This window comes from Rattus norvegicus, chromosome 5 (assembly GCF_036323735.1).
Source record: "Rattus norvegicus strain BN/NHsdMcwi chromosome 5, GRCr8, whole genome shotgun sequence".
Lineage (NCBI taxonomy): Eukaryota > Metazoa > Chordata > Mammalia > Rodentia > Muridae > Rattus > Rattus norvegicus.
In genome coordinates, this window is record NC_086023.1 from 22,866,480 (window position 1) to 22,892,658 (window position 26,179).

General features: G+C 38.8%; 1 protein-coding gene across 3 annotated transcripts in view; it reads left to right on the forward strand.

Moving 5' to 3' along the window:
* LOC108350924 (uncharacterized) overlaps positions 1 to 26,179 on the forward strand; it is an 82,766-nt gene that overhangs the window by 47,957 nt on the left and 8,630 nt on the right. For 2 of the 3 annotated variants that reach the window (XM_063261258.1, XM_063261255.1), the window contains one exon: positions 20,938 to 21,062. The exons of the other annotated variant lie outside the window; for it this stretch is intronic. In XM_063261258.1, coding sequence (XP_063117328.1) covers positions 20,938 to 21,062 — 125 coding nt within the window. The remainder of the gene's footprint in view (positions 1 to 20,937; positions 21,063 to 26,179) is intronic. 3 annotated transcript variants of the gene reach the window in all.

A 26,179-nucleotide genomic window follows, 5' to 3' on the forward strand; every position in this document is an offset into this window, starting at 1 on the left:
AAAGTTCACCCACTGTACTTGTCTAACAATAGATTGGGGGAGGATAACTCCAGACACTGCAGACACAATGTCTGCAGCAGTAATGGCTGCTACAATAGCAGCGAAAGTGTCAAGGTCTTTTCCAGGACAGTTCAGGATCAGTCATTTTTCTCTGGAACAACCAGCAGACAATGGAACCAATTTCTGAGATCTGTATGACCAGGACAGAGTTCTCCAGTCATTGTAGCTTTACGCAGGTAGCTTTCTGTGAAGCTACAGTCTGTAAAATGACAACACCAGTTACCAGTTAAGGCAGCAAGAGTCACCAGGGAAATGAAAGGACAGGGGTAACAGCTAGAGTCCAGTCTTCTCCAGGAAACAGCAGTGTACAGAGTCTGAGTGTAGGCCACAATGGGACGGGAACACACGCAGGCAGCGGTAACACTGACTGCAGCAATGGCAAAATCTCTGTGATGACAAAGGATGAAGGGGAATCTTCTATCTTCCTCTCAGGGCAGAGGAATGACTCCAGGGACCCGAACCAGGAGAGCTGAATAACCAGGATCAGCAAGTCTCAGCAACCACCCAGGCAGCTGGCACACTCTTGTAGCATCCTGTAGAAAAAACACAAACATTCCCTCTTCCCCATATAAAATATCTGGACAGGAACATGTCAATAAGTGGATCTCTCTATTTCACCTAGGCAGAAGTATGCCTAGTTGTAGGGTGCCATAAACTTTGGCATCCAAATTTTTAAAATTGAAATATTTTAAAATTGAAATAAAAGGAGCATTATTTAGAATACGGGGATAACTCCCCCTTTTTATTTATAAAGATATAGTAAAGATATTATTTATTAAGGTAAGTCCTCGAGGATTAAGTTGAGGACACTGAGCACTTGTATTTATAAATTGACTTGTATACCAAATTATTGTCTCTAGCATAATTGTATTGAATATATAAAGAATGAGATTTTTTGACTAATTGTTCCTATGTAAGGCCTATAATCTGTCTGGAATCTTTCCTCCCTTGTTAAGGAGCCCAGAAAATCCAGTTTGAGTTTTTAAATGTCCTATAAAGGAACAGTATATAGTGCTCTTAACCACTAAGCCATTTTTCTAGCACCTCACAAACTTTATTTACCTAAACATAAGCATTAATTAGAAATGTCAAATCTTGTAAATATTGTCCAGATTTAGTCTTACTAGAAATCTCTGAGCTGGCAGGGTGAGGCTGGGAGTTGAAAGTAAACAAATGGAGTCTTCCTCTTTTCGTGAGGGTGTGTTATCAACTCTATTACCATTTTTAAAGAGCAGGGTCTATGGTTTTGTTTAGTTGTCTGAGCCAGAGCACTGAAAGGACAATGAGTTGTCAGACAATTCACATTGAAATCGTCACTCACTGATTTCAAGTAGAAAACCTGTCTCTAATAAAGCATTAAGTAATTGAAATCAATTGTAAACCACAAGCCACACATTGGCTATCAGTATATGAATAGAAAGCTTGATTTTTTAACATTTTAAAAACAGCGGCTAAAGCATGGAATTAAATAATCTGTGTTGAAGCAATAGAAATTCAAGAGAATAAACAAGTGATCCAATCATACCTGTAGCCTTTTCATTAGATGAACCACCTATAAATGTACTAAGCGCATTTCCTATGGGTTGTACGCACAAATATGTAGGAAGTACAAAAGCATGTAAAGAGTAAAATTATCAATTTTGTCTGAAAAATTTGTATATGTAATAGGCCAAATATCAGTATTTAGTAGTAACCAATTAATTGTTGTTTGGAATAAGATATGTTTTACCAGGTTTCTATTTAAAATACTTCCATGACTCTAGTCCACAACTCTGTACTAACACAGCTGAAGCTTTATCTCCAATGTGCATAACAAAGACCTAAGTCCTCTGGTAAGGTGAGGTACTTAGCCAATTAACATATCTTTAGAAGCTTAAAATTAGCTTTAAATATTCTTATCCGGAGTAGTGTAACAGCTACTCCCCAAATATTAAAGCTCATTTTGAGAGCAAATGTTTGTAGTAAACATTTCCATATACATAGAAAGATTTAAGTTCTAACTTCTTACACTGAAGAAGCAACAAAATTACCTAATATGAGGCTGTTAACCATTCTTAATGATATCACTTTATGGGCTCTCTAAAACTTTAAGCAAGCTCACGAAATGAAAACTCACAATTGTTATGACGAAAACAAATTGTATAAAATCAATCCTCTAAATTTGTCTTGAAATGGCAGTTGGAGTAAGGAAACTGGCTGTAATGCTCTCACAAGTTCTAAAACCTCATCAATCCTTATAAATCCTGTAACAATCTCTACCTGTTTGATTTTTCCTTAATTAAAAATAAGTTTGAGTTAGTCAATGTAACACTGGCAATCCTAAATCACAATCTTTAAGTTCTCTTTGTAACACCAGAACACAGCCACAAGGTCACCTGAATTCTGAGTACTTGACTAGGCAGCTGTTCTCCGGGCAGTGGAAATTAACATTAAAATACAGATAACTTCTGGGCAAGCCACAACTTTGGAAAGTAAAACTTGTTCCGCAGCTGTTTTTGGGGCAGTGGAATTAGCATTAAAATACAGATAACTTCTGGGCAAGCCACAGCTTTGGAAAGCAAAACTCAACCTCCAACGAACAATCTAGTCTCCAAGGCACCACAGGTCTATCTATTATGTTAAAAAGTTTGACTGTCAATTCTTACATTTGGACTCACAATGGTGTGGCCTCCAATACCTCAACCAGGGACAATGTCCTAAATTCTTTTAGAAGCCTGGTTTCTAGCATAAGAATTCCATAAAAACATTACCTCAATTTAGACCTGTTTCCCTAGGTTGGCCCATGTCACACGCTATCTAAAATGACTCCATCCAGATTACTAGCTTTATGTCAACTTTCTGTTACCAATATTATACCCTTTTAAACATATCCAATAACTTGGAAGCCAATAGTCCACAACCAAGGCAAGTAGAGCATATTTATACATATAAAACCAATAAGAAACAAAATTGAAATGGCTACACCTATCTTTAATATTTAGACCAAACACCATTTTTACCCTTTTGTTATGATTTTAGGAGAAGCACCTTGTCACCTGTTGAGTCAAGTAATAAGTCAGGGATTTTTTTTTTTAAGAGAAACAGCTATCAACTCTTGTATGAAGAAGCTGTTGGTGCTTTTAAGATCAGCTCGTGTAGACGCTTAGCTTCTGGTCAGCTTCTCCAGCTAATCTAGACACCTGGCTCTAGGCACAGGGCTTCAAAAACCTGATTGAAACTGTTTTTTATTCATTTGTTCCTTTTTGAATCGAGTTAAAACCAAGTCAAGGTGTGCACGACCAGCAGATAAAGTTTTCTACCATTTTTTCTTTTGAACATGAAACATAAAACATTTATACAACGAGAAACAAAAACCACAGACATAAACTGACAGACATGGACAGCCTGGTGCACCAGAGACAAACAATAGACAAAGAGGGGAAAAAGCCAGATGGTGTTCACGGCGACTATCCATCCAGTGGAGCTGATATGGGCGATGGATTGTCTCAATTCCTGGACTAGTCCACCAACGTGTTGAAACCCAATTCTGTAAGACACTGAGAGATATCTGAACAGTACGACCGACATTCGCCAATGGTATGGAAGTGAAACACAGCCCTGAGTATTTTTACTCACAACCCAATTACATTAACTCTATCAGGCTGTGTACAGGCACTGAGATGTCCTTTTGTTTGATTCTCCTGAATAAATTTTCAGGCGGTCTGCCTCTATCAAATCTGATCAGTATGACTCTGTAAAGCTGTCGCGTCAGCGCCCGGACGCCGCAGCATCCCCAGAGCCGGCGCGGGAGCTTAATTACACCTTTCATAAGCACTAAGACAAAGTTTTTCTCCCAAAATACTGTGTTCCTTTTACCTCCTCCCTTCTCACCCGGGGCATTCTTTCCCCAATTTTTCACCCCTGCCGGTGGTAAGACCGCAGGGGGGCCTGGTGCTTGAGATCGATCAGGATCCTTTTCCCGTTGCAACTTTTCACTACCCTCTGTTTCTGACCCTTTGTCGTCTCGCCCTTCCCCCAACACTCTCCGCTTTGCTGTTATAGCTGGGCAGTTCCCACGCGACCTCTGACGCCGTTTGGCGGTAGCTAGAAACTCAAAGGTCAATAGAAAAAGCCCGAGGGTTGCCAGAGCAACCACAGCGGCACCTGCCGCGTCCTGCAGGGGACTGAGTTGGAGCAGATCAAGGCTAGCCATGGTCTCTCAGAGTTTTTTACCTGTATTCCATAGCTTCTGAATTTCTTCCATGAAATGGAGGCCTCTCGTAGCACCGGCGATGTTTTTGTCCCGGGTTTCTCGGCACCAAATGTCCCGCGCACGACTTTCCGCCGGCAAGAAGCACGCGAGACATAGAAATTCTTGCTATGAGTGATACTTTATTCCTATCTCATGGAGAAGCCCCGCGCGCCAGCCAGGCGCGCCTATTTAACCCTCGGGCACGCATCCACGCCTGATTGGTTGTTTACTCATGATCTCATCAGGCACGCCCTGGAATGGGCAAAGACCTGGCAGGAAGGCACTCTTGCACATGCGCACAGTTAACTTCCTGATAGGGGGGCCAGCTGGCACAGCGAAGGCTGGCGCCATCTTGACTGACTTGGCCTTCCACGTGGGGCGCAGTGGAAGCCAGCGCCATCTAATGGTCGCGCATGTTATTGCGGCCCTCTACAACTCTGTCCCAATAACTGACTGAAAGAGAGGAAAACAGGTCTACAGCACTCCTGACACACAGGCTTATAGGACAGTCTAGCCACTGTCAGAAATAGCAGAACAAAGTAACACTAGAGATAATCTGATGGCGAGAGGCAAGTGCAGGAACCCAAGCAACAGAAACCAAGACTACATGGCACCATCGGAGCCCAATTCTCCCATCAAAACAAACATGGAATATCCAAACACACCAGAAAAGCAAGATCTAGTTTCAAAATCATTTTTGATCATGATGCTGGAGGACTTCAAGAAAGACGTGAAGAACTCCCTTAGAGAACAAGTAGAAGCCTACAGAGAGGAATCGCAAAAATGCCTGAAAGAACTCCAGGAAAACATAAATAAACAAGTAGAAGCCCATAGAGAGGAGACACAAAAATCCCTGAAAGAATTCCAGGAAAACATAAATAAACAAGTAGAAGCCCATAGAGAGGAGACACAAAAATCTCTGAAAGAATTCCAGGAAAACACAATCAAACAGTTGAAGGAATTAAAAATGGAAATAGAAGCAATCAAGAAAGAACACATGGAAACAACCCTGGATATAGAAAACCAAAAGAAGAGACAAGGAGCTGTAGATACAAGCTTCACCAACAGAATACAAGAGATGGAAGAGAGAATCTCAGGAGCAGAAGATTCCATAGAAATCATTGACTCAACTGTCAAAGATAATGTAAAGCGGAAAAAGCTACTGGTCCAAAACATACAGGAAATCCAGGACTCAATGAGAAGATCAAACCTAAGGATAATAGGTATAGAAGAGAGTGAAGACTCCCAGCTCAAAGGACCAGTAAATATCTTCAACAAAATCATAGAAGAAAACTTCCCTAACCTAAAAAAAGAGATACCCATAGACATACAAGAAGCCTACAGAACTCCAAATAGATTGGACCAGAAAAGAAACACCTCCCGTCACATAATTGTCAAAACACCAAACGCACAAAATAAAGAAAGAATATTAAAAGCAGTAAGGGAAAAAGGTCAAGTAACATATAAAGGGAGACCTATCAGAATCACACCAGACTTCTCGCCAGAAACTATGAAGGCCAGAAGATCCTGGACTGATGTCATACAGACCCTAAGAGAACACAAATGCCAGCCCAGGTTACTGTATCCTGCAAAACTCTCAATTAACATTGATGGAGAGACCAAGATATTCCATGACAAAACCAAATTTACACAATATGTTTCTACAAATCCAGCACTACAAAGGATAATAAATGGTAAAGCCCAACATAAGGAGGCAAGCTATACCCTAGAAGAAGCAAGAAACTAATCGTCTTGGCAACAAAACAAAGAGAATGAAAGCACACAAACATAACCTCACTTCCAAATATGAATATAACAGGAAGCAATAATCACTATTCCTTAATATCTCTCAATATCAATGGCCTCAACTCCCCAATAAAAAGACATAGATTAACAAACTGGATACGCAACGAGGACCCTTCATTCTGCTGCCTACAGGAAACACACCTCAGAGACAAAGACAGACACTACCTCAGAGTGAAAGCCTGGAAAACAACTTTCCAAGCAAATGGTCAGAAGAAGCAAGCTGGAGTAGACATTCTAATATCAAATAAAATCAATTTTCAACTAAAAGTCATCAAAAAAGATAAGGAAGGACACTTCATATTCATCAAAGGACAAATCCACCAAGATGAACTCTCAATCCTAAATATCTATGCCCCAAATACAAGGGCACCTACATACGTAAAAGAAACCTTACTGAAGCTCAAAACACACATTGCACCTCACACAATAATAGTGGGAGATTTCAACACCCCACTCTCATCAATGGACAGAGCATGGATACAGAAATTAAACAGAGATGTAGACAGACTAAGAGAAGTCATGAGCCAAATGGACTTAACGGATATTTATAGAACATTCTATCCTAAAGCAAAAGGATATACCTTCTTCTCAGCTCCTCATGGTACTTTCTCCAAAATTGACCATATAATTGGTCAAAAAACGGGCCTCAACCGGTACAGAAAGATAGAAATAATCCCATGCGTGCTATCGGACCACCACGGCCTAAAACTGGTCTTCAATAACAATAAGGGAAGAATGCCCACATATACGTGGAAATTGAACAATGCTCTACTCAATGATAACCTGGTCAAGGAAGAAATAAAGAAAGAAATTAAAAACTTTTTAGAATTTAATGAAAATGAAGGTACAACATACCCAAACTTATGGGACACAATGAAAGCTGTGCTAAGAGGAAAACTCATAGCGCTGAGTGCCTGCAGAAAGAAACAGGAAAGACCATATGTCAGCAGCTTGACAGCACACCTAAAAGCTCTAGAACAAAAAGAAGCAAATGCACCCAGGAGGAGTAGAAGGCAGGAAATAATCAAACTCAGAGCTGAAATCAACCAAGTAGAAACAAAAAGGACCATAGAAAGAATCAACAGAACCAAAAGTTGGTTCTTTGAGAAAATCAACAAGATAGATAAACCCTTAGCCAGACTAACGAGAGGACACAGAGAGTGCGTCCAAATTAACAAAATCAGAAATGAAAAGGGAGACATAACTACAGATTCAGAGGAAATTCAAAAAATCATCAGATTTTACTATAAAAACCTATATTCAACAACAACAACAACAACAACAAAAAAAGAAATACTGGGATGCCTGAGGCAACATGTTCACAAAGTTGTAGGCAACATGGGCTATATAGGAGACCCTATCTCTAAAACACTACAAACAACCAAGAGAAGTTTTATTTAAGACAAGAAAGAACATCTCAGGAAAACTGTAGCATGTAGTGACCTATTCACACCAGCTGCTACCTGTTGATCTACCAGTCTCTAGAAGCATCCCCAGAAATATGCTACTCTTTAGTGGTCTGGTTTTAGAGAAAGCCTTTTAGTCTGAGCCAGGGAGGATGGGAGGGATGTATATGTAGGAAGAATGGGAATTTTCAGAGAACATAGCATTGATGTTTCTTCAGCTCTTTGGGTTTGCTGAGGAACTCTATGCATGCTCTTGTGACTGCATTTCAGGAAACAAACTCACAGAATGTGCACAGGCTGGTCTCCATTTATCCAGCATTTCCTCTTTTTCCTCACAACACTTACATGCCAGTTACTTACCGTGTCCTCTGGAATAAGGTTGAGTCAGAGTAGCCAGGAGTCTACACTTACTATTTTGAGATAATGCTTAGCAAACACAGCTCCAGGAACAGGCTACTGTATATTCAGCATTAATCAAATACAAGTCACATGCATGCCACTGCTCAGTGCTTCACATAATGTACGCATAGGTCGGAAATCATCTGCTTTCATTCAAGAAACTGACTAACGTGAGAATGTTCATTATTTACTTGAGAATGGACAAGTTCTTTACATCCCTATGTAACTTTGCTTAGTGAAAACACTACTTCAAGCATAATGCCTTACTCATGACCACTGAGTATCTATTTTAGAATAAACTTGAGTAGTGAACTACATGGGGAAGAAGTTTCAGCACAGATGAACCTCAAGTTTGGTCTATCATTACTATATTAAATGGAAAACTGAAGGAGCCACATGGGTCTCTCTGTATATTCATCTTCTCTCTCTCTCTCTCTCTCTCTCTCTCTCTCTCTCTCTCTCTCTCTCTCTGTGTGTGTGTGTGTGTGTGTGTGAGAGAGAGAGAGAGAGAGAGAGAGAGAGAGAGAGAGAGAGAACTTAGAAGATGATTTTGCAAGTAATTCACAAATACGCTTCAGAAAGAACTATTCCTCAAACTTCATTTAAATGAACACTTGTTTATAGTTTGAAGAGAGCCCTAAGGATTTTCAATAATGGTCCATGGTGATTTAATTAAAAGATAATTGGAGCAACAACAACAGCAGCAGCAGCAGCAGCAACAACAACAACAACAACAGCAGCAGCAGCAGGAAAGCACCCACTCCCATAGGAAGGAATCAAAAATGAGAGATGGCAGGAAGGAAGCACAAGGATAGGGAGTAGAAATAACACCATTTGTAGGGGCAAATTAGTAGAAAGCAGTGTTACATAGGTTCTATATAACTACAAATGCATCCACAAATCAGATACTCAAAAAAAAAACACTGAAAAAAAGAAGTTCTTTTAGAGAAAAAGAACAGACTCTGCTATTCTTTACAACAGTATAATAAGCTTCCTGATTTTTTGCTTCATTTTTAATTATGCTTTTTTTACTTATTGTACATGTGACATAAGGGGTGTATGCATACACAGTGTGTATGAGTACATGCAAGTTGGCGAGCAGGGTCAGAGAAAAACTTGTGAGAGTCTTATTTTCCTCTTCCACCTTGTGGGTCACTAAAATTAAACTCTAGTCACAAGGCTTGGTAGCAGGTAACTTTACCCACTGAGCCATTTTACTGGTGCCTCAGTTCTTATTTTAAATTCATTCTTCCTTATCCACTTTGAAAGATAAAAGGCAATAAATATTAAATTATTAGGGTAGATGCAGCCTGGCATACATCTACACAGTGAATAATGCCATGTATGTTGCATGGAAGTGAGTGCTAGACTGGTATATTGTACAAGTCCTCTCCTTGATGGTGGACATTAAGGATAGCCTAAAGGAGATCCAGACTCCTCCTCAGAAGTTCACAGGCCACCCTCCAGCTGTGAACAAAGGTGAGGTATTACTCAACAATTCTTTTCTCCATATTCCAAATTTAATTGCCTTGATAAATGAATGAATGAAAGATGGGCAGCTCTCTACTATGACAGTTCTGTCAATTTAGTACTAAGTGATATGTGAGATAGTTTATGGAAGTTGAATTCCAGGCTGTGAAGATATAGTTTTGCCCTAAAATTGTGCTTAAGTCGCTAATGATAATATTTAGATGATATTTATATCTAAATGGCTCACATTAAAACCCTACCAAATTTATGTCATAAACAAAATTATAGAGGGTATAATTTAAAAATAGGGGCTATTTGCAGAAATCAACTCCATGCTACATATTAATTTTTTTTACATTACTAAACAGTCCATTTCTGGTACACCTATGATTATAATAATTATCTCGGCAACACTGATTCAAGTTATGTATTTCAAGTAGGATTCATGCAAGAGGCAGATCTTTTAGGAATATCCAATAGAGGTGGGTGATCAGTTCAAAGTTGAATGAAAAGAACATAACTATCAACTACAATTGAGTTTATTAATAGAAAACAAACCAAATACCTTTCCAAAGTGCCACAATATGAAGTTTTGTCACACTTTCAACCTATAACCCTAAAATTTTTAGGATGGAAAGAAAGCTATAAGGAAATCAATACTTTTCAGAAGCACATATATGGCATAAAAGAGAGATGGAGTGAGAGAGGGGGGGAGCAGAGAGTGAAGAAAGAAAGAGAAAGAAAGAAAAGAAAAGGAAAAGAAAAGAGACGAGAAGAAAAGAAAAGAAAAGGAAAAGAAAAGAGACGAGAAGAAAAGAAAAGGAAAGGAAAAGAAAAGAGACGAGAAGAAAAGAAAAGAAAAGGAAAAGAAAAGAGACGAGAAGAAAAGAAAAGAAAAGGAAAAGGAGGAGAGAGACCCAACCGCCTGGTCAGGTGGGCACTCCTGAGGCTGCAGAGCGGAAGAGACCACCAACACTGCTCACCCCTGCCCACATCCCTGGACCAAGAGGAAACTGTATAAGGCCTCTGGGCTCCCGTGGGGGAGGGCCTAGGAGCAGCAGGACCCCTGCGCCTGAGACACCACCGGAACCTGAAAGAAACAGACCGGATAAACAGTTCTCTGCACCCAAATCCCGTGGGAGGGAGAGCTAAACCTTCAGAGAGGCAGACAAGCCTGGGAAACCAGAAGAGCCTGCTCCCTGCACACACATCTCGGACGCCAGAGGAAAAAGCCAAAGACCATCTGGAACCCTGGTGCACTGAAGCTCCCGGAAGGGGCGGCACAGGTCTTCCTGGTTGCTGCCTCTGCAGAGAGCCCGTGGGCAGCACCCCATAAGCGAACTTGAGCCTCAGGACCACAGGTAAGACCAAATTTTCTGCTGCAAGAAAGCTGCCTGGTGAACTCAAGACACGGGCCCACAGGAACAGCTGAAGACATGTAGAGAGGAAAAACTACACGCCCGAAAGCAGAACACTCTGTCCCCAAAACTGACTGAAAGAGAGGAAAACAGGTCTACAGCACTCCTGACACACAGGCTTATAGGACAGTCTAGCCACTGTCAGAAATAGCAGAACAAACTAACACTAGAGATAATCTGATGGCGAGAGGCAAGCGCAGGAACACAAGCAACAGAAACCAAGACTACATGGCATCATCGGAGCCCAATTCTCCCACCAAAGCAAACACGGAATATCCAAACACACCAGAAAAGCAAGATCTAGTTTCAAAATCATATTTGATCATGATGCTGGAGGACTTCAAGAAAGACATGAAGAACTCCCTTAGAGAACAAGTAGAAGCCTACAGAGAGGAATCACAAAAATCCCTGAAAGAATTCGAGGAAAACATAAATAAACAAGTAGAAGCACATAGAGAGGAGACACAAAAATCCCTGAAAGAATTCCAGGAAAACACAATCAAACAGTTGAAGGAATTAAAAATGGAAATAGAAGCAATCAAGAAAGAACACATGGAAACAACCCTGGATATAGAAAACCAAAAGAAGAGACAAGGAGCTGTAGATACAAGCTTCACCAACAGAATACAAGAGATGGAAGAGAGAATCTCAGGAGCAGAAGATTCCATAGAAATCATTGACTCAACTGTCAAAGATAATGTAAAGCGGAAAAAGCTACTGGTCCAAAACATACAGGAAATCCAGGACTCAATGAGAAGATCAAACCTAAGGATAATAGGTATAGAAGAGAGTGAAGACTCCCAGCTCAAAGGACCAGTAAATATCTTCAACAAAATCATAGAAGAAAACTTCCCTAACCTAAAAAAAGAGATACCCATAGACATACAAGAAGCCTACAGAACTCCAAATAGATTGGACCAGAAAAGAAACACCTCCCGTCACATAATTGTCAAAACACCAAACGCACAAAATAAAGAAAGAATATTAAAAGCAGTAAGGGGAAAAGGTCAAGTAACATATAAAGGGAGACCTATCAGAATCACACCAGACTTCTTGCCAGAAACTATGAAGGCCAGAAGATCCTGGACTGATGTCATACAGACCCTAAGAGAACACAAATGCCAGCCCAGGTTACTGTATCCAGCAAAACTCTCAATTAACATTGATGGAGAAACCAAGATATTCCATGACAAAACCAAATTTACACAATATCTTTCCAGAAATCCAGCACTACAAAGGATAATAAATGGTAAAGCCCAACATAAGGAGGCAAGCTATACCCTAGAAGAAGCAAGAAACTAATCGTCTTGGCAACAAAACAAAGAGAATGAAAGCACACAAACATAACCTCACATCCAAATATGAATATAAAGGGAAACAATAATCACTATTTTTTAATATCTCTCAATATCAATGGCCTCAACTCCCCAATAAAAAGACATAGATTAACAAACTGGATACGCAACGAGGACCCTGCATTCTGCTGCCTACAGGAAACACACCTCAGAGACAAAGACAGACACTACCTCAGAGTGAAAGGCTGGAAAACAACTTTCCAAGCAAATGGTCAGAAGAAGCAAGCTGGAGTAGCCATTCTAATATCAAATAAAATCAATTTCCAACTAAAAGTCATCAAAAAAGGTAAGGAAGGACACTTCATATTCATCAAAGGAAAAATACACCAAGATGAACTCTCAATCCTAAATATCTATGCCCCAAATGCAAGGGCACCTACATACGTAAAAGAAACCTTACTAAAGCTCAAAACACACATTGCACCTCACACAATAATAGTGGGAGATTTCAACACCCCACTCTCATCAATGGACAGATCATGGAAACAGAAATTAAACAGTGATGTCGACAGACTAAGAGAAGTCATGAGCCAAATGGACTTAACGGATATTTATAGAACATTCTATCCTAAAGCAAAAGGATATACCTTCTTCTCAGCTCCTCAAGGTACTTTCTCCAAAATTGACCATATAATTGGTCAAGAAACGGGCCTCAACAGGTACAGAAAGATAGATATAATCCCATGCGTGCTATCGGACCACCACGGCCTAAAACTGGTCTTCAATAACAATAAGGGAAGAATGCCCACATATACGTGGAAATTGAACAATGCTCTACTCAAGGATAACCTGGTCAAGGAAGAAATAAAGGAAGAAATTAAAAACTTTTTAGAATTTAATGAAAATGAAGATACAACATACTCAAACTTATGGGACACAATGAAAGCTGTGCTAAGAGGAAAACTCATAGCGTTGAGTGCCTGCAGAAAGAAACAGGAAAGAGCATATGTCAGCAGCTTGACAGCACACCTAAAAGCTCTAGAACAAAAAGAAGCAAATACACCCAGGAGGAGTAGAAGGCAGGAAATAATCAAACTCAGAGCTGAAATCAACCAAGTAGAAACAAAAAGGACCATAGAAAGAATCAACAGAACCAAAAGTTGGTTCTTTGAGAAAATCAACTAGATAGATAAACCCTTAGCCAGACTAACGAGAGGACACAGAGAGTGTGTCCAAATTAACAAAATCAGAAATGAAAAGGGAGACATAACTACAGATTCAGAGGAAATTCAAAAAATCATCAGATCTTACTATAAAAACCTATATTCAACAAAATTTGAAAATCTTCAGGAAATGGACAATTTCCTAGACAGATACCAGGTATCGAAGTTAAATCAGGAACAGATAAACCAGTTAAACAACCCCATAACTCCTAAGGAAATAGAAGCAGTCATTAAAGGTCTCCCAACCAAAAAAGAGCCCAGGTCCAGACGGGTTTAGTGCAGAATTCTATCAAACCTTCATACAAGACCTCATACCAATATTATCCAAACTATTCCACCAAATTGAAACAGATGGAGCCCTACCGAATTCCTTCTACGAAGCCACAATTACTCTTATACCTAAACCACACAAAGACACAACAAAGAAAGAGAACTTCAGACCAATTTCCCTTATGAATATCGACGCAAAAATACTCAATAAAATTCTGGCAAACCGAATTCAAGAGCACATCAAAACAATCATTCACCATGATCAAGTAGGCTTCATCCCAGGCATGCAGGGATGGTTTAATATACGGAAAACCATCAACATGATCCATTATATAAACAAACTGAAAGAACAGAACCACATGATCATTTCATTAGATGCTGAGAAAGCATTTGACAAAATTCAACACCCCTTCATGATAAAAGTCCTGGAAAGAATAGGAATTCAAGGCCCATACCTAAACATAGTAAAAGCCATATACAGCAAACCAGTTGCTAACATTAAACTAAATGGAGAGAAACTTGAAGCAATCCCACTAAAATCAGGGACTAGACAAGGCTGCCCACTCTCTCCCTACTTATTCAATATAGTTCTTGAAGTTCTAGCCAGAGCAATCAGACAACAGAAGGAAATCAAGGGGATACAGATTGGTAAAGAAGAAGTCAAAATATCACTATTTGCAGATGATATGATAGTATATTTAAGTGATCCCAAAAGTTCCACCAGAGAACTACTAAAGCTGATAAACAACTTCAGCAAAGTGGCTGGGTATAAAATTAACTCAAATAAATCAGTTGCCTTCCTCTATACAAAAGAGAAACAAGCCGAGAAAGAAATAAGGGAAACGACACCCTTCATAATAGACCCAAATAATATAAAGTACCTCGGTGTGACTTTAACCAAGCAAGTAAAAGATCTGTACAATAAGAACTTCAAGACACTGAGGAAAGAAATTGAAGAAGACCTCAGAAGATGGAAAGATCTCCCATGCTCATGGATTGGCAGGATTAATATAGTAAAAATGGCCATTTTACCAAAAGCAATCTACAGATTCAATGCAATCCCCATCAAAATACCAATCCAATTCTTCAAAGAGTTAGAGAGAACAATTTGCAAATTCATCTGGAATAACAAAAAACCCAGGATAGCTAAAGCTATCCTCAACAATAAAAGGACTTCAGGGGGAATCACTATCCCTGAACTCAAGTAGTATTACAGAGCAATAGTGATAAAAACTGCATGGTATTGGTACAGAGACAGACAGATAGACCAATGGAATAGAATTGAAGACCCAGAAATGAACCCACACACCTATGGTCACTTGATTTTTGACAAAGGAGCCAAAACCATCCAATGGAAAAAAGATAGCATTTTCAGCAAATGGTGCTGGTTCAACTGGAGGGCAACATGTAGAAGAATGCAGATCGATCCATGCTTATCACCCTGTACAAAGCTTAAGTCCAAGTGGATCAAGGACCTCCACATCAAACCAGACACACTCAAACTAATAGAAGAAAAACTAGGGAAGCATCTGGAACACATGGGCACTGGAAAAAATTTCCTGAACAAAACACCAATGGCTTATGCTCTAAGATCAAGAATCGACAAATGGGATCTCATAAAACTGCAAAGCTTCTGTAAGGCAAAGGACACTGTGGTTAGGACAAAACGGCAACCAACAGATTGGGAAAAGATCTTTACCAATCCTACAACAGATAGAGGCCTTATATCCAAAATATACAAAGAACTCAAGAAGTTAGACCGCAGGGAAACAAATAACCCTATTAAAAATTGGGGTTCAGAGCTAAACAAAGAATTCACAGCTGAGGAATGCCGAATGGCTGAGAAACACCTAAAGAAATGTTCAACATCTTTAGTCATAAGGGAAATGCAAATCAAAACAACCCTGAGATTTCACCTCACACCAGTGCGATTGGCTAAGATCAAAAACTCAGGTGACAGCAGATGCTGGCGAGGATGTGGAGAAAGAGGAACACTCCTCCATTGTTGGTGGGATTGCAGACTGGTAAAACCATTCTGGAAATCAGTCTGGAGGTTCCTCAGAAAATTGGACATTGAACTGCCTGAGGATCCAGCTATACCTCTCTTGGGCATATACCCAAAAGATGCCTCAACATATAAAAGAGACACGTGCTCCACTATGTTCATCGCAGCCTTATTTATAATAGCCAGAAGCTGGAAAGAACCCAGATGCCCTTCAACAGAGGAATGGATACAGAAAATGTGGTACATCTACACAATGGAATATTACTCAGCTATCAAAAACAACGACTTTATGAAATTCGTAGGCAAATGGTTGGAACTGGAAAATATCATCCTGAGTGAGCTAACCCAATCACAGAAAGACATACATGGTATGCACTCATTGATAAGTGGCTATTAGCCCAAATGCTTGAAGTACCCTAGATCCCTAGAACAAACGAAACTCAAGACGGATGATCAAAATGTGAATGCTTCCCTCCTTCTTTAAATGAGGAAAAAGAATACCCTTGGCAGGGAAGGGAGAGGCAAAGATTAAAACAGAGACTGAAGGAACACCCATTCAGAGCCTGCCCCACATGTGGCCCATACATATACAGCCACCCAATTAGACAAGATGGATGAAGCAAAGAAGTGCAGACCGACAGGAGCCGGATGTAGATCGCTCCTGAGAGACACAGCCAGAATACAGCAAATATAGAGGCGAATGCCAGCAGCAAACCACTGAACTGAGAATAGGTCCCCTATTGAAGGAATCAGAGAAAGAACTGGAAGAGCTTGAAGGGGCTCGAGACCCCAAAAGTACAACAATGCCAAGCAACCAGAGCTTCCAGGGAGTAAGCCACTACCTAAAGACTATACATGGACTGACCCTGGACTCTGACCCCATAGGTAGCAATGAATATCCTAGTAAGAGCACCAGTGGAAGGGGAAGCCCTGGGTCCTGCTAAGACTGAACCCCCAGTGAACTAGTCTATGGGGGGAGGGCGGCAATGGGGGGAGGGTTGGGAGGGGAACACCCATAAGGAAGGGGAGGGGGGAGGGGGATGTTTGCCCGGAAACCGGGAAAGGGAATAACACTCGAAATGTATATAAGAAATACTCAAGTTAATAAAAAAAAAAAAAGAAATACTCAAGTTAATAAAAAATAAAAAAAAAAGAAAAGGAAAAGGAAAGAGACGAGAAGAAAATAAAAGAAAAGAAAAGAAAAAAGAAAAGAAAAGAAAGGAAAAGAAAAGAAAAAAGAAAAGAAAAGAAGACCGCTGAGGTCTGTCTGTTGTCAGGGTTCGTCCTTCCTTGAGAGTGCCCCAGAAGCTTCCTAACACAATGACATTGGTAACTGGAGGGCTCACTTAATGTAGCCCATCTTTCTAGGGCCATTATTGTTTGTTGTTGATGGCAAATACATCCAAATCCATTTGGTCATTTAGGGAAATGATCCTGGTTGCTTCTGTTATTCCATCTTGGTCAGGAGTAAAACCTTCATCAAGAGATGTCAATTCTTATGCAGTAAGTATTTATGGAAATATAAATAATGTATGTGATACCACCTTGAAAACTGCTAATTTAACAAGTTTAGTGTTTTTAATCAGGCCAAGTTTCTAAGAACAGATGTATGTTTTGCATGATTTCCCTCTGTTTATAGAAGAAGGGAAATAGTATGTCCCATGAAAAATTAGGGCATCCTCTAAAAGTAAATGAATGTTTACTATGACATTTTAAAGTGGTAGCCTTCTTTTTCTCTGATGTATTTATTCATTGTGTCCCAATCCCAGCCCACCCCCTCTGCTCAGCTCAGTCCACCTTCACAAACCCCTCCTACTATTACCTTTTCTCCTTAGAGAAGATGAAGCCCCCCATGGGTCCCAGGCAGATGTGGGACATCTAGTAGCAGCAAGGCTAAGTACATCCTCTCCCACCGAGGCCAGACAGGGCAGCCCGGCTAAGAAAAAGGGATCCAAAGGCAGGCAGCGGAATCCACTCAAAGACAACCACTGCTCCAATTGTTAGGGCACTCACATGCAGACCAAGCTGCTCACCTAGGTACAGCCCAGACCGTACATGCTCCAGTTGCTTGTTCAGTCTCTGTGAGCCGCTATGGTCCTAGGTTAGTAGACTCTATAGATCGTCTTGTGGTGTCCTTGACCACTCCAGCTCGCCCTTCCTTCACTAAACTCTTCCACAAGTCTCCACAAGCTCTGCCTAATGTTTGGCTGTGGGTTCCTGTGTGTCTTTCCATCTTTCTGCTCAGTGAAACCTCTCAGAAAACAGTTATGTTAGGTTCTGTCCGCAAGTATAGCAGAGTATCATTAATAGTATCTCTTAACTGAAAGCGAAGCCCACTGATGAATGCATAAAGACCAAAATGAAAAGACATAAAAATATTGAAATAGAAATACTACTTTTGTTCTTAGATAATATTAGAAGATAATTTAAAATCAAATGCTTCACACATATGTCATGCCGTATTTTTATATCAGGTGTTGAATGTTTTAAAAAATTAAAACAGGATGTTTGAAAAATACACATGAAAGACTAATACTTTATAAACTTCTTTAAAATATAATAATATATAAATAACTTAATTGGAGCTACTCTAATGGAGGGGAAGTATTAATCTCTTCAGAAGAGCTATAGACTATTAATACATAAATATATAAATAGCTCAGTGCCATCCAGTTGTCAGTCAAGGTATTCTGGAGACCACCAAAACAGTACAGTCTATTTGGTGCATTGCTCTTGGCTACCAATCATAACTTTATATTGCTAAATACACTACAGACTTTGGTCCTAGAATAAAGAGAAATAAAGTAGTACTGCCCTGGAAGGTTCATCCCCCCTGGCTAGCTTTCCCAGAGCAGATGATGGTTTATAGACTGCTGGTGAAAGAAAATTTTAACTACCTAGATTTAAACCCACATGGACAACAATAATGACCAGCTTTGCAAGATATATCTATTGGTGCATTATTGTAATGAATGTTATGGGAATAACCAACAGCTTTCTAATTGCTCCAGAAGAGAGACCCATGTCTAGAATGATAAACCTGTGACTGGGATTATGATAGGCCTCAGCAGGGAATCTATTAGCATTATCTTGCTAAAATGACTAAGAATCAAATTGTGCTCTAAATATTTATTTCTATACTTATATATTAGTGCACCTGTTACGTGTCTTCAGCAATGTTCCTTTATGCAGTGGACACAATATAGAGACCCAACTGTCAACGTTGAGAGAATACATGACTATGGAGTACCTAGTTCTAAATGGGATCTCTAAGATCTGGGAAAATGGATTGGCCGTGACGAGCATGTACTGTTGCTCTTAAGGAGGACCCGGTTCTTCCAGTGCACACATTATCTATAATTCCAGCTCCCAGGGACACCCCAACATATTATGAATGTGCCCATGCTAATATGTGCGTGTGCCTCCAAATAGACACACATACAATTAAAATCATAAAAAAATTTAAAATAATAATGGGACATCTATATCATACCTCCTCTCCCCAAGTCTCAAAGAACTTCATGGAAGAAGGGGAAGAAGGATTGATTGTAAGGGTCAGAGGTCAGGTATAACCGTAGCAAGATTTTGCCTTCTGGACCTGACAGGGCACTCTGTTACACTCTCAACTCACAGAACAGAGTTGCCTGCACATGACTGACAAAAAAACAATCTAGTTAATATTCCAACAAGGCAGGAGAGGCACTCACAAGACCAAACCCTTAGTGGGAATTTTTACATAAGTGATGGCTCTTGAGAAAGGGGTTAATTTTTTTCTGTGGTGTAGCATATGGTAGGTTGACTGTGTACCACTGAGTGGCCCTACAGCCACATTCATACAGGCAGCACTAATTGTATCACAGTGGGTCCCTTTCTAAAAGGGGAGATACATGAAGTTGGGAAGAGAATGTAGAAGATATTCATTATGACAGGAAGGTATGAAGGGAACATGTTGAGGGGAATTCCAGGGAGAGTTGAGGTTAGATAAGTTCAAGACAAACTATAGACATTTATGATATTACCAAATAATACATTTAAAATATTACTTTATAAAGTCCTATCAATATAAAGTCTGTTATTTAAAATATATCTAGTAGGAGATTGTATCCTTCAAACTTTCTTGACACAATTTTGTGCATGCTCAGGAGTAAGTTGTGGTCTATTTCTGGCATACCTTGGTAGATGTGGGACCATTAGGACACTGAAACAAAGACTTCAGAAATTCTCTTTATAAAAGAAATAGATTTTGTGGGTTACTTCTGAAGGCGAATATGGAGAGGGTGATAAAATGGCGGGCAAAAGGAAACTCAGTTAGCCAAGTATGCAGAGACTTTCCATCTATTTTATACCAATACCTATAGCACTGATGGACAGGCTATCCATTTTTTTTGTTGTTGTTGTTGTTTTGTTACATAAAACTTCCTTTATTTTCTGCATGCGGTCTCCAGAGAAGTCTGCACTGCTCACAATCTTTTATGAAAATAACATTTTTCATTTTGTACCTTACATTTCAATCTAGTTACTGTAGTACAGAGGTAACAATACACACACTAGAGTCCTCAGAATCTAGAAGCTATGAAATTCAAACTGTATTATTTGCAAAATCCTGAAGGGACGATTTTTGTACTTTTACATATATTATAACTGAGTGAGTCACACTGTCCCAGAACTTCTTGAGGTTCAGAAGATGCTAATTTTGATGAAAATATCAATTCATTTAAAGTGTTCATGAAATCAATGTTGTCCTGATGGAATTCGTAAGATATATTTGTAACCTTTACCTAAGGTCTTGAAGTGTGTTTACATACACCTCCTATGGATGTTGAAACTGCCTTAGACATAAATTGTATTTTTTTCTTTAAAAATAGTTTAATCTAGAAAATTGTGTAGTTAAGAAGTAAATGCAATTTAAAATAGGAAAAGCTTTAATAACAATAAAAACTGTATTATGATCAAACCATTAAGACTTAACCCAGCACACCTACCCAACATAAGACAGAAGCAGATTGGCACATAAAAAATAAATCAGTAACTTCAAGATTACAGTAAAAATTGTTATAAATACTCAAGTCTGGAAAACTCAAGATCACAACTTGAGGTACACTCTTACCCAGAAAAATCTTCAGAATGTGTTCCTAGATCAATAACCTTAGAGAAAAGAAAGAGGAAAAACAAAAAACACTGCCGAATCCTAGAAATCTCTGAAACTGTTGAAACAAAAAAAAAATCAATTTTTGTTTGATTTAGGTAGATCATTAGTTACATTATTCTCCTTTAAGACAGTATAGCACAGTTTCGAAATAAGGAATCAATTTGGATCATAAAACTGTGTACTGTTCTTAAAATGAAATACCTAGGTCATCCAAGGCTTCTCAGAACTGTGGTTCTTTTGTCAAGCGCCTCATCGGCTAGAAACACCATTAGAACTTGTGAAAGGCTATATGAAGCTTCAGCCCAAGCTCTGGAGAAGGTCCAGCTACAGGTCAGTCAAAAACCTTAACTTAGCTCTCAATTCCTGACTCACATTACCAGAATAAAGAGGCTCCCAGTCTCAGATAAGTCTGCCATAATTCTAAGCCCAGCCTAGCCAAGAATTTCCATTTGTTGAAACCTGGAGCCTCTAAATTGATGCTTGAATATTCCTCGACCTTCTCTGTTCTCAAAGCTCAAAATTAGCTTTCTGTAGTAATATTGATCATGTACTGTAAGTCACCTCTCTTCACATAAAAAAATTGTAGACATTCTCCTGTATCTTTGACCTTTGTTGAAACCTTTCAAGACTCGGTCCACATAGAACCAGAGACAGTTCTAATAAGAAACATGTTTATTTCTAACAAAAAACAAAAATGCAAACCCTTGGATGTAATCACACATGACAGTGAAAAATGAATGTGACCTCAATTCCCCTATTTACAACAAACTGTATTGCAAGTAATTACCTGGAGATATACTATTTTCTCTTAAGATTAAAAAACTATTAGGAAAATGTCAATATATGATTTATGTTCTGTTGAAAAAAAGCAAAAGAATTGCCTGCTTCATCTTTGGGGACACTGCAGCCCAGTATGAAACCAACTGCCATCTGGTTCATTATAAAGAAAGAAAAGAATTGAAACAAGCCACTTAAATTGTTATTTATCTTATGAATTCAAGTGCAATCTTTATGTGGTTGAGTCAATACATTGTTCATGTTAATAAGCATAGACATGCAATGTAAAGATAGTAGAATGCTGATTTATGGTCTGATGTGAAGATATAGAACAATTTAATTTCTCTCTGGTTACACACACACACACACACACACACACACAGAGAGAGAGAGAGAGAGAGAGAGAGAGAGAGAGAGAGAGAGAGAGAGAGAGAGAGAGAATGAGGTCTGTAACTATGGAAACAAAATGGAATTAGTATGGGTTATTATTGACATACAACACTGTGCTTAAAACAAAATTAGCTATTGTTTGAAACATACATGAAACATTTGTTGTGTTGTACACTTATAGAAGACATGTGTATACGTATGTTCATAAATATATATGCAATGCCCTTATATGTTAGATTCAAATTGCTGTAGTCTGTCTTAGTATTTTTACAGACAACAGGACATTACAACTGACAGACATGATAAAAGCTTCATGAGCTTATGAGGGTGGTGGAAGAACTCTTGAGTGGGTAGAATAATTCATCCCTAAAGGTCTACCAGAGCAGATTTTAAAAAAGCTTATATTTTAGCCTGCAAAGAGTATAGCAAGAATGAATATTACAGAACCCCCTGTGTACAGTGATAGGTTTAAGAACTTGCCCTTCAGAGTTGTCCTCAGTTAACTAAGATGAGCTACTGCACATGTTATGTTCTAGAAGGTTATCCTGTCCTGTAAATGTGGTCAATTCTGATTGGTTGATGTTCGTTTCTGAGTAATCTGTAAAGGGCTATCATATTTTCCCCCAAAACATCACAAGGTAGGCCTCCATTGTTGACATTTCTCTCAACACTCTTCCAAGATCCCATAGAACAGGCCACTGTGCTCTGAGAAGTCTGTTACAGCAATATCCAACTCCAGTACCATAATTTGTTTCAGTCATGAATCTCTCTCTCTCTCTCTCTCTCTCTCTCTCTCTCTCTCTCTCTCTCATCTTTCTATATCTCTGTCTCTCTATCCCTATCTATCTATCCATCTATCTATCTCTATCTACCTATCTATATCTATCTATATCTATATCTCTCTCTATCTATCTATATCTCTCTATCTAACATATGTGTGTGTGTGTGTGTGTGTGTGTGTGTGTGTGTGTGTGTGTGTGTGTGTATAGCAGAGCACACAGAACTCAGACAGAATGTCAACTGTACTGGAACATTAGGTTTTGAATCAAAAGATAAGTCTCTGAAGAATTATAACACCATCTTTTACTGGAGATGATTTATAGTATTTTATATTTAGGTGCCAAAATATCATAAGTTTTATTAGAGTTGAGATTATAATAATTTATCAGACTGCCTTAGCCTTTGACAATAGCAAAGAAATGCTCCTTTAAAGTGCATGTGGAATTTGTTCTCCGGATAGTCTGAGGATAGCAATGTCTTGAGGATGGTGGTAAGTTGAGAGTTAGGAGGACTTCTAGAAACCCAAACTCTGGTTTAAACCTTAACCATCTCAGTGAAAACAGGTTTTTGCATTCAACCAGTTGCAGATGAAAATTACTGGGAAAAAATGAACACATCGTAACTGTAGTGAACATATGCAGACATTAGAAACTATCTTAACTCCCTAATAACACAGCATAGCAATTTATATAATGCTTACCTAGGATTGGGAATTGAAAGTCATCTAGAGGGGTTGGGGATTTAGCTCAGTGGCAGAGCGCTTGCCTGCAAGACCCTGGGTTCGGTCTCCAGTGCCTACAAAAAGAAAAGAAAAAAAAAGTCATCTAGAGATATTATGAATTACACAAGAGGATTTGTATTGGTTATATTTAATAATCACATACTTTTTTAGATATGATAATCCAAAATGGTAGATGTAGCCAAAACATTAATACTCCATTTTTTTAAATAAACCTTTTTTTATGGTTTATGTATTTACATTTCTTTTTTATTGGACATATTCCTTTATTTACAATTCAAATGTTATTCCCTTTCCCGGTTTCCTGTCTATAAGTCCACTATCTCCTTTCCCTCCCCCATAAGGGTGTTCTCCCCCATCCACTCCCCTTACCGCCCCTGTGACATTCACCTGTACTGGAGCTCAAACCTTGGCAGGACCAAGGGCTTCCTCTTCCATTGGTCTTCCCAACATACACAGTTGTAGCCCTCGTCAGTCCATATATAGTCTTTGGGTAGTGGTTTAGTCCCTGGAAGCTCTGGTTGGTTGGTATTGTTATTCTTATGGGATTGAAAGCACCTTCAGCTCTTTCAATCCTTTCTCTAATTCCTCGAACAGGGATCCCGTTCTCAGTTCAGTGGTTTGCTGCTAGCATTCACCTCTGCAATTGACATGCTCTAGTTGTGTCTCTCAGGAAAGATCTATATCCGGTCCCTTTCAACACGTACTTTTTAGCTTCATCAATCTTATCTAGTTTCAGTGAATATATATATATATATATATATATATATATATATATATATATATATATATATGAGCCACACGTAGGGCAGGCTCACAAATAACACAGTTGCTGCAAGCCACCATCCCCTTCCACACAGACATACATTCCCCCTCTATGAAGAGCTCTTCTCCTATTTTTGGAAGTTCACCTTTATTTCCTGTGGTGCTAAAACTCACTTCTCTATTGAAAAGCCTAAGGAAGTCTTTTCAAATAGACTTTATGCTATTCAAATCTTTTAAAATATAAAATTGAAGAAGGTAAAATTTAGTTTCAAAATGAAATGCTTATTTCTAAAATATAAGAAAGAAAGAAAGAAAGAAAGAAAGAAAGAAAGAAAGAAAGAGAGAAAGGAAAGAAAGAAAATTACCAAAGTACAAAGAAAGAAAATTATCAAAGAGTAGGCAAAACTTCAGAGTCTTTTGGTGCTGAAGGTCAGGGGTACTGCATTCTAGGGGCAAACCCCACAATTACTTGAGTGTTGATAATGCTCAGAGAAACCTTGCAATGTATGTTTAGGCAGAACATAGTAGTTATTTCAGATATAACATGACAATTATTTTTACTTATAACTTCTTCATTATTTTATTTTATGTTAAGTTCAGATAAACAGTCATTATTTTCTTTAATTCAAATGGATCATGATCAGAGTTGTGAAAGTCTGTAATGTTTTACCAAGACTTATATTAATATTGGGAGCAGAGAAGAGGACTGAGGTATATCCAAACAGACACAAAATGAAGTTAGGACAAGATGGTATTGCCTTAGATGCTTCAGTTTAAGGCAGACTCCCACTACATCCACCAGACCAGCCTTACATTTTGAAATCAACATGCCCTTCTGCTTCAGTCTCTCAATTAGTTGAAGCTACTGGTATGTGCCACCAAGCCTCATTACTGATTCCCTTGAGACCAATTTCCATGGACCTCTACAGCAGCCAAAGCTGCCAGCTGGTACTAGCAGATGCTCTCGTGAAATCTAAGAGGTGTCCATATTTAAGCCAGTTCCGTGATTATAATCTGAATAAGAAAATTGTTTGAACTCCATGTAACATATGTATTTTTCTTACCACTTGCCATTTAGGTTGGCACAAATTATCCAAAAATATTCTCACAGAACTGCAATTTCCCAAGTTTATTAGTTTTTTGAAAATATTGTTAGGGGGCTATAATATATAAACTTATATGACTCATATAAGTTTTAAACTACGTGACACTGCCTATTTGGTGCTGTCCTCTGCCTAGTCCAGATAAAATAATTCCAAACAGACATTAACATTTATAGTTCTAGAGGACAGTTCTTTCTTCAGTGTTAAGAACTAATGAAAAGTCTAAATAGAGGCACTATGAAATAGTAAATAAATCAACTAAAAAAACAGATCACACACAACAAAGGCCTTTCATATTGAAACTTACTCTTCTCTGTAATTGTTTTTCTATTATTAAAGCATGTATTTAGACCTTCCAAAAACTATAGAAACTGCTATTTCTGATTAAGCAGAATGATCCAATTCTTCTAAATACCTTCCAATTTTCACTAAATACCTAAATGAACTTGCATAAAACACAGCAAGTAGAGGAACCACTGATAAGATAGAGTAGTTCATTGACCTTGAAGAACAATTTAGCTACAAATGTGATACTTTTCTCCCTGTCTCTGATGCCCTCAAACAGTGCTGTAGAATTTCAAATTGGAAATACATACATTACAGACAAAACCAAAATATAATAATTAACTACGACAGACCATTTCAGCCAAAGTAAGGGATTTAAACTGTGTAATCTTAGGGAAAATAATATCTTGAAGTATCTTGGATACTAGAAAATGCACATCATGCTGGCTCAGGGAAATAAGCCAAAGAACATAGCCAGTTTGTAGACTGTTGATCGGCTGACCATAGGATGACAATTGTCTTCATCTCTTTATATAGCATTTCCATAGCATGTTTGTACTCCTCAGGATAACTTTGCCATCAAATTAGAATAAGGACTCATTGCCCTG